The 13372-nt window shown below is 40.8% G+C and overlaps 1 protein-coding gene across 2 annotated transcripts in view; it reads right to left on the reverse strand.

Annotated features, from left to right (window-relative positions):
• The window catches only part of adam19a (ADAM metallopeptidase domain 19a), a 228234-nt gene that overhangs the window by 23000 nt on the left and 191862 nt on the right, over window positions 1-13372 (reverse strand). For both annotated transcript variants that reach the window (XM_062994232.1, XM_062994231.1), the window contains exons 13-17: window positions 12694-12783; window positions 12219-12414; window positions 7818-7926; window positions 7324-7528; window positions 2993-3070 (exon numbers count right to left, since the gene is read on the reverse strand). In XM_062994232.1, coding sequence (XP_062850302.1) covers window positions 2993-3070; window positions 7324-7528; window positions 7818-7926; window positions 12219-12414; window positions 12694-12783 — 678 coding nt within the window. The remainder of the gene's footprint in view (window positions 1-2992; window positions 3071-7323; window positions 7529-7817; window positions 7927-12218; window positions 12415-12693; window positions 12784-13372) is intronic.

The following is a 13372-nucleotide window of genomic DNA, read 5'->3' on the forward strand; positions in this document are numbered from 1 at the left end:
GTGCCGACTTTGAACTTGACCACAAAAAAATAAATTAACCCTCGCCAAGAAACCATTGCACATAATTCTTGACAAACTAAAATCATATAATTAACGTTGTGCACATCATAAATGCGATGCATTTTTGCCGATTTAAATATTTACTACCAATGCGACAGCTGAGCCCGTTTCTGCGAGCACATCATAGAAATTCATGGTTCAGTATCAGTTACAGCTAGCTGTAAATCGTAAGCGGTACTTGCTTTTGATATAAATGAGAGCAGAAAACGTTACTTCACAGAGCCAAGTAGAGGCAAAAGTACATCAATTGCCAAGTTTGGCAGTTCAGGATACTCTGCTTTGACTGACGGAATGGATGGCCTCGCTAGTGGAGTCCTCGGCTAAAACAACGCTGTTATTGTTTTTGTCACAGATTTATCTTCACTGTTAGCCCTATTTTTAAGTTTTGCTGGCCAACAGTCTTTTGTAAAAAAAGAAAACGAAAAAAATGAATTGCTTTAGTTTTAGAAGTACAATGATCCCATCTCTTTAACCAATCCTGCTTTAGAGTGAGGTTAGCAGCACCCACCCAGCATCATGCTGTTGTGGTGCTTCTCAGTGGCATGGACAAGGAGACTGTATTGGATTGAAAAACACATACATACAGCCACCTACATGAACACCCCTGAAAAAAAAAAAAAAACTCCAAAATGCACACATGCGTACACTGGACTGACAGTTCAACCATTAACGTGACAATGACACTGGAGTGGCTTTAGGGTAAGTCTCTGAATGACCTTGAGTGCCCCACTGAATGATTGTGGAGAGACCTGAAGGTAACAGTTCACAGATGCTCGTCATTCAATCTGACTGAGCTTAAGAGGATCTGACATGAGCAATCTGATAAACTGCTCAGATCCAGGTGAGCAAGCTTGTAGATAGGTATCCAAGAAGACTTAAGCTGGGATTGCTGCATAGTATTGAATTAAGGGTATGAAGACTTTATTATTTCTTAATTAATTTCAACCAGTCACAGTCACTTTAGCTTCAGTTGCATTTAGAAACACTGGACACAAGGCATCCCTTACAGAGCTTTGGCCTAGACCCCCAACCCCTCCAATCAGACATAGCCAGTCATGTTTGTGTAGACAACTGGCAGATAGCCGATGATGGTGGCTTAATGAAATAAACTGCTGAGCTACTTGAAGGCCACTTAAGAGTTTTCAGTTTCAATCAAAATGTTTTAAAGGGGTGTGTATGTGGCACAGTGGTTTTATGTGCTACAAACCAAGGCACAATCAGGTCGACAGGGTACTGCTACAAATGCGATGGTTGAGGTGCCTACATGAAAGGTGGAAGTCATGCAGAGCACCATAGTGTATCTTTACATACATGATACAGCTTTCTGTTAGACTCTCGTCTCACACATGTCTAAGGGGGTGTTTAATAATCTACAGCTATACCTGGTAAGGGCGGAGGTGGTGCAAGCAGCAGAGGAAATAACAAGCTAGGAATTGGAATTGACATGGTTGAAAGAATAAGAGGAAAATGCAAAAATGGAATTACATGATCTTTTCACTATCATTATGGGTGATAATAAGTTAACTGATGGGTAAAATGACAATTATATTCATTTAAAAGTTTCAGTATTTTCTGAATCAACTGTAAAACTGCTTTTTGTTTAGTAATATATTCATTTCTTTCTGTTTTATGTATTTTCTCTCTTTTAGTGTGTCCAATTGCCCGATTGCGTCATGCTTCCTCTCCACCAATGCCGATCCCCGCTCTGATTGAGAAGAACGAAGCTAACCCACGCCCCCTCCGACGCGAGGGCAGCATCCATATGCATTTTGTCACCTACACTTTGATGAGTGTAATGCGGATCAGCACTGTGTACAGAGAGACAAAACCTGACAGCACTCTTTTCCTGTCTCTGTGCAGGCGCCATCAATCAGCCAGCAGAGGTCGTAATTGCATTAGTTATGAGAGAGAGTCCCTATCCGGCTTTTGATATCCCACCACTATCTGAACAACAGGCCAATCGTTGTTCACGTGGCTGCTCAGCCCAGCCGGCAGGCAGAGCTGAGACTCGATACGATGTATTCGCAAACCCAGCTCTGGTTCCAGCGTGTGTTTTTACCGCTGCGCCACCTGAGCGACATATATATATTTATTTAGGAGTAGATTTAGTTAAAGCACACCCAGCAATATGTTTAATTATATATTTTACTGGCCTTTTCTTTACTAGTGCACAATTTAGCTTCTGCCTAATGGAATATTAAAATAAACTCTTTGTTACCCTAATATCAGCATGTTACTATTTGCAGCTGGCAGTTACTTTCATCTACTTGCAATTGCTTTGTTACTGTATTCAAATATTTACTGGCCTGCAATTGTATTATTCCCTTTTCTCTGAAACGAAATGCTTACTATGCACAGTTCTTAAATGCTTAATGTAATCCCATATTCACAGAAAATAAAAAGTGTGAAAATTAATCAATGGAAGGTAGAAGTTTGAGCTACTTGGGTACCATAAATGTTCTATTTTTATGATCCAAGCCCACTCCCTAAGACACAGGATCAATACTAGATAAATAGATAATGCCAACTGATAATAAAAATGTTTGGCTTTTTTCAAGACACTAATCCCCCCTCCAAGCATATTACTGTTTGACTACCCTTTCAAAACTTCACAAAGTAAACAACCAAAAATAGAGAAATGGGAATAAAGGAAAAATGGCAGAAAAAAGAAGGTAAATAGATTTAGAAAGATTGATTTCTGTGTTCATGCTACTTGGAGGCTTTTTGCCCCCATTTTCATCATTTTAAAAAGCTGCGGTTTTTAGTTATTTACTGTTAGGAGTCACAGTTTGGCCAGAAGTCTTTTTGACTTTTGTGGTGTGGTTATAGTGTGGAATTGAACCTGAAAGAGCTTGGATTGAAAATATAAATGATTACTTCCATTTTAGCTTCACACAACAAAGTAGTTTTGAAACCATTATTTTCATCTTACCCCGTGATCATTGCAACGAGCAATACAAGCTTCCAGCTCAGAGAAAGACGCGTTTTGGCACCGGCGGTTTTTGCACATCTGCAAAAAAATAACAAAAAATTGCAAAACATTATTATTATTTAGTAATAAAAGGGGTGTTTTCCTGCTATCAGCCAGGGTGTTTATACGGACATATGATTGGCTGTGTGTCTGTAAGGGGCGGGACAATGACAACAAGATTTCCTCGTAACTGCTGCAATTACGACCTCTATTGGCTAATTGATGGCACCTGCACAGAGACAGGGAATAATGGGAATCGTGCGTGACTCTCAAGCTGTGTCCGAAATCGCATACTTCAATACTCAATAGTATGCGAATACAGTACATGAGAGCGATTAGTATGTCCGAATACATAGTATACATAAAAAGGTACGTGAGAAGTGCCCGGATGACCTACTTCTTGTGCAGCCATGTTTGAGTATGCAAACGATGCACACTTTCGGTCCACTAATGTATCCCATAATTCAACTGGAGCTGCGTAGGCGTTCGAAGTGGAAGAAGAAAGATGGCAGAAAATGGAGAGTCCTCTGTTTACAAGTGTAAGTAAGATGAACAAAATAAAAAGTGTGGGGCGAGGGGGGCTTGTAATGAGCACGCGGTCTGTAACTATGGTGATATTACGTCATCACGTCCTCACGTCATCACTTGACGTTGGTAAGATGGTGGACATAGTACGTAGGGGAGTTGCGTTCATACTGCACACTTCTTTACTGAAAGCGCGTACTTCTTTACTGGCCGAGCGGTGCGTACTTCCTCGAATCTAGTACGTACTCTAAGTATACAATTTCGGACGCAGCTTCAGTGTGCGAAACAGATCCCCATATGAACCCACCTCATGCAGGTATAAAGATGCTGGTTCTGCACCAGTAGAGGCAAATTACGAGAGGGTCATTGGAATAGATTCGACTAGAACTACTTAGTGTTTTCCAGCACAAAAAAAAAAACAAATGACAAAAGTTATTTTAAATATGTAATACTAATATAATACACTGTATGGCCAAAAGTATGTAGACACCACTCACAATTATTGACATTTGGTGTTTCAGCCATACCTATTGTTAAAATAATTGTATTTATTTAAGTATTGGCTTAAAACTTTGTGGCAGCAGTTTGGTCGTTATACCTGTTGTTAAGTATAATAATTACATTTGGGATAAATTTGATCGTTTGGAACATTAAATGTGATCTATTCCCTCGCATCCAATATTTCCCTCTTTCTCCGAACCCCCCCCCCATTTTCTCCCCTAATCTAGTCGTATCCAATTACCCCTGATTGCGTTGCAATTCACCTCCACCGATACAACCCTCCACTGCTGACTGAGGAGCCTTGCAACTGACACACACCCCCTCCGACGTGCTCAGTACCGACTGCATCTTTTCACCTGCACGAGGCGAGTTCATATGCGGATCAGCCTTGTGCACCGAGGGCCACACCCTGACCCTGATCAGCATTATTCCCCAACTCTGTGCAGGCGCCATCAATCAGCCAGCAGAGGTCATAATTGTTATGAAGAACCCTGGTCCGGCTTTCCCACTCTGTGAACAACAGCCAATCGTTGTTCATGTGGCCGCCCAGCCCAGCGGGATGGCAGAGCTAAAATTCGTCTAAAATGTATTCGAAATCCCAGCTCTGGTGCGCTAGCGTGTTTTACCGCTGCGTCACCTGAGCGGCCACAAATTCTCTTTTAACTAAATCTTGTTAAAAATTCCCACAGATACAATCTTGTGGAAAGTCAGCAAAAGGGGTAACTTAATATTAATGCCCATGGTGATTTTGAGAATTTTGCTTTCGAACACAGATGTAATAGTGAACATTTTACTATGCAACACTAAAATTTATACTCATCATGTTAGGAGTACAGTTTTAAGTATAGTTTTCTCTGAACGAGGCGCAGGGAATGTTTTCAAGTGTAGTTCAATGTTACTCGCTACACCCGGAGTCAATGCTTTTAAAAGCACATCCGAGACTCTCCTCTAGGCTAAGTCTTCTGACTCCCTTATGCACACTTTGTCTGTTGCTAGCGGTGTCAAGCTTTTGTTTTGAGAACTGTAAAAGAATTCTGGTTTTGCGGCTACCATGGGCATTCTTCTGTTCTTATTTTTTCACTTAGACGGCGTGGCAGCATCTCCAGGTTGTTAAGCACTGCCGGTTTTTCTGAGTTTCTCTATTTTGCTTTTCTGGTGAGCATTTGGGTTGTTAATCACTGGTGGATTAAATAGCTGGCAGAGTTAAACTGTTAAACTGTTAAAAGTGTTCTTTTGTTTTGTCACCTTACTGCATTTATTCCATTCTAGTCTTGCTTTGGTTTGGTTTATTAATTTCTCAAGTTTGATTATTTTGTTCATTTAATTAGTATTTTATTATTATTATTCTGTCTTGGTTAAGTCTTCTGCACTAAGTAGAATTTGGGATCACTAATAGCTCACCACCTCTTAACAACCTGCAAACCATTTGTAAACCATGACACATGAATGTGTGTCCACATTTCTGCACCCAAGTCCTATTACTGCTTAATATTAATATTTATTACATTTGTGCAGCTTTTGAGACAGAATTTACACATTGTTGCAGCCTGTTGTGGCTCAAATGGTAAAACTATTTAGAAGAACAGGTTTAACCGATTCAATCAAGACACGATTTTTCAAGTTTAAGTGTCCCCCAGTGTCCCCAGATGGGGTGGTACTTTTTGTGCGGAGGAGCTCCGGTTTCCTCCCATAGTCCAAAAACATGCAAGTGAGGTGAATTGGAGATACACTATCGCCAAAATTATTCACTCACCCATCCAAATAATTGAATTCAGGTGTTCCAATCACTTCCATGGCCACAGGTGTATAAAACCAAGCACCTATGCATGCAGACTGCTTCTACAAACATTAGTGAAAGAATGGGTCGCTCTCAGGAGCTCAGTGAATTCCAGCGTGGTACCGTGATAGGATGCCACCTGTGCAACATGTCCAGTCATGAAATTTTCTCGCTACTAAATATTCCAGTCAACTGTCAGTGGTGTTATAACGAAGTGGAAGCGATTGGGAACGACAGCAACTCAGCCACGAAGTGGTAGCCACAAAAAATTACAAAGCGGGGTCAGCGGATGCTGAGGCACATAGTGCGCAGAGGTCGCCAACTTTCTGCAGAGTCAATCGCTACAGACCTCCAAACTTCATGTGGCCTTCAGATTAGCTGAAGAACAGTGTGTGGAGAGCTTCATGGAATGGGTTTCCATGGCCAAACAGCTGCATCCAAGCTTTACATCGCCAAGTGCAATGCAAAGCATCGGATGCAGTGGTGTAAAGCACGCCGCCACTGGAGTCTAGAGCAGTGGAGACGTGTTCTCTGGAGTGACGAATCACGCTTCTCCGTCTGGCAATTCGATGGACGAGTCTGGGTTTGGCGGTTGCCAGGAGAACGGTACTTGTCTGACTGCATTGTGCCAAGTGTAAAGTTTGGTGGAGGGGGGATTATGGTGTGGGGGTGTTTTTCAGGAGTTGGGCTCGGCCCCTTAGTTCCAGTGAAAGGAACTCTTAATGCTTCAGCATACCAAGAGATTTTGGACAATTTCATGCTCCCAACTTTGTGGGAACAGTTTGGGGATGGCCCCTTCCTGTTCCAACATGACTGCGCACCAGTGCACAAAGCAAGGTCCATAAAGACATGGATGAGCGAGTTTGGTGTGGAAGAAATTGACTGGCCTGCACCTGACCTCAACCCGATAGGACACCTTTGGGATGAATTAGAGCGGCGACTGCGAGCCAGGCCTTCTCGTCCAACATCAGTGTCTGACCTCACAAATGCACTTCTGGAAGAATGGTCAAAAATTCCCATCAACACACTCCTAAACCTTGTGGAAAGCCTTCCCAGAAGAGTTGAAGCTGTTATAGCTGCAAAGGGTGGGCCGACATCATATTAAACCCTATGGATTAAGAATGGGATGTCACTCAAGTTCATATGCGTGTGAAGGCAGACGAGCGAATACTTTTGGCAATATATACAATCTTTGTATGTGTATGCATTTTTCATGTATCTGGTACTTTTATGAACAAAAGCTCCCGTTAATTAATTTTAAGTTAACAAAATTATGGCATGCTAAAATGCTTTGGAGACACTATCTTCACCTCCGTTGACCCCTATATATAAGGTTCTGACACCCAGTTTGACAACCGCTGACATGACTTTATTATGATTTAAGATTATGTAGACAGTACGTATGAGTTATGACTTGATGTCAGGTATTTCACTTCTCGCTCCTACTGACTTTATGAATGTAGGTGAAAATAAGTGTCAGCCTGCTTGCCTTGCCCTCTCCACACTTTGTGCCAGTCATGACGAGGCCGGGATCGGGTAGGTCTCCTTGGCCGTCCTGTGTGCTGTAAACATATGTGCCACGACACTTCACTTCGATGCCATCTGTGCGGATGGTGGTGTCGATGGACACAGCGTTGGTGCCCTTCGGCTTCTTGGCAGCACTGAGGCATTGGATCTTTCCACATTTGGCATCACTGTGGAAGACAGTATTGTATAATGAGATGCTTTCTATAAGCAGAATCCATATTTCATATAATGATTCTATTATAGAAGCAAGCATGAAAGGCCAATCTGTAAATGATCATTCTTTATTCATGACTTAAGCTTCACAACGATGGTGCTATCCATAATGTCCCTGAAAATGGGGACTGAATGGATTTCTATGAATAAAATGCCAGAAGAAGATTTTCTTTCCTAAGTCGCATTATAATCAACCATGTTTTTACATCAAACGCAGCATATCTGTACATTCATGTCCCTCACCTTTTCTCACACTTCATGAAATTGCCTTTTTCATCCTTGCCGCAGTTTCCGAAAGCATTTCCTGCAGCATTCACATCCTGGAAACAGGCATCGTGTGCAGGCCGTGCACCTAAACAATTAACATTCACTTGGTTAGGTTCAATCTATGTTTATTATACCTGTGTAGAAAAATCTTTGTAATTTAGACATATAGGAGTTGAACTAAATTGCTTTAACAAATTCTAAATTGTTCTGTCAAAAATAAATGATTAGCTTTAATGGTGTCTATAATTTTATAAATATGGAAATAAGGCTGGATTAAATTGCCTCTAGTTCCACTGCAAAAAGCTAATTATTCTATCATCAGTAATAATGCATGTGTCAATATGGAAATCTGTCATGTACCAAACCCATTACGGGAGCCGAGGTGAGTCCACGGAGAGCACAGATTGTGCGTCTGTTCTGGTGCGTGTCGTGATATCAGCCTAGAGGTCTGACTGGACTAAAGCCCACAGCCAGCTGGACAGAATCGCTGCCACTAGCAAATTCATCCAGTGTTTGATAAGCAATGCTGACAAAGCTCCATAACTGCTCAATTAGGAGAGCAAATTAGAACAAACTGCTGCTTCTCCAGAGGATTTTTGAGAAAACACAGTCATTTAGGTATTTTTATTCTAACTCGAGTACATCACATGAACCAAAGCAAAACGGATGATGCAAATACAACAAAAGCCAGATGCATGTACCCAGTGCATGTTCACAAACGAAATAAGCCATATGCCCAGCCAACTGCATCATCTCCATCAACCTCAGTTCAGTGGTGTACTCAATCAGCCATTGGGGAGATATGATGTGCCAGCCAGCCAGAAATTTCTGAAAATAACTTGCACTTCTCTGCCTAATTTCAACAGCTGTCTTCACAACGAGACCAAAAGTAGTTTATATAGGAAACCCAGCCAAGAGCTGTTCTGCTTCCAGCCAAGATTTAGCCACCAGTTAAGTTTAAGTCTTTATTCTATTATCAATCCTGGTAATAAAATAAAGAATTGTGATTATAATAAATGATGATGACAATCAAGACATTATTATTATTATTATTATTTACTTAAAAGCTATTTAATTGACCAGGTAGTACATAAGTGCTGCATAATTTTACACCAAGTTATGTATTTCCTGTTACATCTACAGAATGTAATTCATTTAATGTATTGTTCGTTCTATGTTCATATATAGTATACATTTTTATATTATTTAATTAGATGTATACAGTGGTGTTCCAAAAAATAGCAGTGATTTAAAAAAATTAAATAAAGCGCAAAATCATTATAATAACTTTTATTTCCATAAATGCAAATACACTGAAAATACTACACTTTTAATTCTAAATCAAAACATTAACAAAATTTAGCCAGTTTGTGTTAATCCTTTACAGAAAGTTAAGAAAAATGAATATTAGGCTGTTCAAAAAAATAGCAGTGCAGCATTTTTCTTTAAAAACTCAAAAAAATGTATGGATAAACTGAAAAAAAAAGGTTTCACTTTACTTTAAATTACTGAACTAATATTTAGTGGCATAACAATTGTTTCCTGTGTTGCATGGAGTCGACCAACTTCTGGCACCTCTGAACAGGTATTCCAGTCCAGGATGATTAGACTACATTCCACAGTTCTTCTGCATTTTTGGGTTTTGCCTAAAAAAAAAACGCGTTTCAGATATCAGCCCACAAGTTCTCTATGGGATTGAAGTCAGGGGATTGGGCTGGTCACTCTATCACCTCAATCTTGTTTGTCTGTAACCAAGATGTTTTGGGTCATTGTCATGTTGAAACACCCATTTTAAGGATATTTCTTTCTTCAACATAGGGCAACATGATCTCCTGAAGTATTCTGATATATTTAAACTGATCTATGATCGCTCGTATGTGATAAATAGGCGTAACACCATGGTATGAAAAACATCCCCATTTCATAATTTTGTACCACCATGCTTTACTTTCTTTACAGTGCACTTTGGCTTGAATTCAGTGCTTGGGGGTCGTCTGACATACTGTCTATGGCCACTAGACCCAAAAGGAACAAGTTTGCTTTCACCAGTCCACAAAATGTTGAGCCATTTCTCTTTGGACCAGTCAATGTGTTCCTTGGCAAATGTTAACCCATTCAGGACACGTCTTTTTCTTAACAACGAGACTTTGCAGGAGTTCTTGCTGGTAAATTGGCTTCACGTAATCATCTTCTGTACTCACTGGTAACTTCAGATGTTCCTTGATCTTTCTGGAGGAGATCACTGGCTGAGTATCTGCCATTTTGGCTTTTCTTCGATCCTTTCGAACAGTAGTTCCACGCTTCCTTCTGCATCTTTCAGGTTTTGGTTGTCACTTCAAGGCATTTGAGATCATTTTAGCTGAGCAGCCAATAATTTGCTGCACTTCTCTGTATGTTTTTTCCCTCTAAAATCAACTTTTTAATCAAAGTACGCTGTTCATCAGAACAATATCTGGAACAACCCATTTTACCCAGTATTTCAAAAGGAAATGTGCTATGACCAACCTGTGCAACATTTGCCCCCTCCTATCTTAAATAGGGGCCAAAATTTACACCCATTCTTCTTCAGAATGAATGACTTCACCAATTGAACTCCTCACTGCTATTATTTTGAACAAGCCCCTTTCAATCAATGCTTCAATTACTCAGAATGAGTGGGATGCATGTCCTAATTGTTGGGTTTGTTTTGTTCTCATTACTCTACTACACTTTCAAGTAATTTTTTTGCAATGTAGAAATATCACTTCAACTAAAAACACTGATTTAAACACAGGTTAATGATGTTGGACTGCTATTTTTTTGAACACCACTGTATATGCTGACACCTGCACTAAGAGAAATTCCCTGTACATCTTGTACTTGGCGAATAATAACATTTCAGATTCTGATTAAAGCAAATGCTCTTATCCAGAAGTGCTTTTCTCAGTGCTTTTCCTCTTTACTGTAGTACGAGCAGACATCAAAGAATTATTTTATTTATTTATTTTTTTCTCCCTTTTAGCGTGTCTAATTGCCCGATTGTGTCATGCTTCCTCTCCTTCAATGCCAATCCCTGCTCTGATTAAGGAAAACGAAGCAAATCCACGCCCCCTCTGACACGTGGGCAGCAGCCGTATGCATTTTGTCACCACTTTGGCGAGTGCAATGTGGATCAGCACTGTGTACAGAGAGACACACCCTGACAGCACTCTTTTCCCATTGTTACGATGTATTCGAGATCCCAGCTCTGGTTCCAGTGTGTGTTTTTACCACTGTGCCACCTGAGCGTCAGAATCACGCCCCCTCCGACACGTGGGCAGCAGTCGTATGCATCTTTTCACCTGCACTAAACGGGATCAGCTGCGGATCAGCTCCGTGTACAGAGAGACACACCCTGACAGCACTCTTTTCCCGTCTCTGTGCAGGCGCCATTAATCAGCCGGCAGAGGTCGTAGTTGCATCAGTTATGAGAGAGTCCCTATCCGGCCAAGCCCTGCCCTTATATGAACAATAGGCCAATCGTTGTTCATGCGGCCTCTCAGCCCAGCCGGCAGGCAGAGCTGAGACTCGATACAATGTATTTGAGATCCCAGTTCTGGTGTGCTAGCGTGTGTTTTTACCACTGCACCACCTGAGTGGCCGTCTAGTAAAGCTTTAATGTAAGGTTCTAAATGATTGTATTAAATTGCTACAATCTACAAGTTAAATCAGCCCTCTTATGTGGAATGTGTCAATCCTAATTTCTCAGTTTTGTGATCTGATAGCTTGGTGACCTTCCATCTCTGTCTGCTTTAATATTAAATCAACAAAATGAGTATACTGACTGTACCACTATATACCACAACTTGAATGGATCATACAAGATGACCAATTGGATTTAAACTAGATTTACTATTATTAATACTGACACGTAAGGACAGCAAAGGATAAACCAGCTTTTAATAGGATGTTTTATTACTACAAGGGATCTTCAAAAAGTTTCCGCACTGTTATATTTTGGTTGGAAACAGTGAGGGTGGGAGGAGGAGTAATTTGTCGTGTTTGAGAGACTGAGAGAGCTTATAGTTTGGATTTAGCGCTTTCTGATTTCCACCTTTTTGGACCGCTCAAAGAAGCTTTAAGGGGAAGAAGATTTTCATGTGATGATGATGTGAAAGCAGCGGCGCATTAGTGGGTACATAATTAACCAAAAACATTTTTTGCTGATGTCATTAAAACGTTGGTACGATGCTGAGAAACATGCATTGGAAGAAAAGTGATATTTGTTTTAAAATAGAGTTTAAAAAAAGTGCGGAAACTTTTTGAAGAACCCCTTGTATAAGTCAGTGTAAAAATCTGAATACCCATTTCATAGCTGAAACAGATAATGCCAGTATTACATGAAGAGTGTATTCTTACCGTAACCCCAAAGTTGCAGGCATTGTTGCTCGTGAGTTAGGCACATGCCATTATAACAGTAGGCATGACCGTATTGGCACGAGGAGCCATCCAGAAGGTATACATTGGCTGGGCAGTAGGGTGATCCACCTGTGCAGTACTCTGGGAGATCACAAGTGCCGGCAGCACTTCGGCACATTGTGCCTGCCTTTTTAAGCTAAGAGACAGACGAAAGGGTCAGACAGGAATTTGCATAATCGTTTTTGTCTGTATTACATATACGGCTGAGGACAACCTTTGACAAGCTAAAATATATGCATGAAGGAGAACTGGTCATTTTAAAAGAGAGCACATGGAGAGAAGTGTGTACGAGGAAACAGAGGCAGTAAATAAATAATAAAGTGTGCTTTAGAATGGAAAATCATGTAGAATAAATGAATAGAAAGAACCAGGTGGAAGAACAGCAGACAGAAATAATGTGATGATTGTCAGAGACCTTGCAGCCGCTACAGCAAACGCCGTGTGCACACTGTGCGTCCTGCTTCAGAGTGCAGTTACTGGCATGGCAGCAGTCGTTGGAACATTCCTGTAGGAGGATGAAAATACAAACGCAGATGTAGGCAACCTCAGCTTTTGTTGGTGTACATTATTGTGTGACCTGGCACCCACACAGTCAGTCACTTAGCACACATGGCGTTATTCAGAGCTACCTCCACATTCATCAAACGTACACACATACTCGCAGCACCTGTACATAAACCGTAGGTGGTAAGCTAATTAGGCTTTCTTACTGTGACAGCAAGTACAAAGAAGAAAAAAAACTAAACTATATGAGTCAAATTATGCGTGTAACTAATAAACCCTGCATACACTTTATTGCCAAAAGTATGTGGACACCTGACCATGAGCTTGTTGGACATTTCATTTTAAAAACAAATTGTATTAAAACAGTGAAATATTTTTTCTATGATTGTTTCATGTTGTTTTATGATTGTCTGAAGTATGTATGTGAGAATTTGTGCCCAATTCAATTTGTGTGCCCAGGTGGTGCAGTGGGATATTTCGCTAGCACACCAGCGCGGAGATTCTAAACTCCCCGGTTCGAAACTTGGTGTTGCCACTGGTCGGCTGGGTGTCAGCTAATTCAGCAGTCCCCAACCTTTTTGCACCACGGA

Source organism: Trichomycterus rosablanca, chromosome 4 (genome assembly GCF_030014385.1).
Source record: "Trichomycterus rosablanca isolate fTriRos1 chromosome 4, fTriRos1.hap1, whole genome shotgun sequence".
Taxonomy (NCBI): domain Eukaryota; kingdom Metazoa; phylum Chordata; class Actinopteri; order Siluriformes; family Trichomycteridae; genus Trichomycterus; species Trichomycterus rosablanca.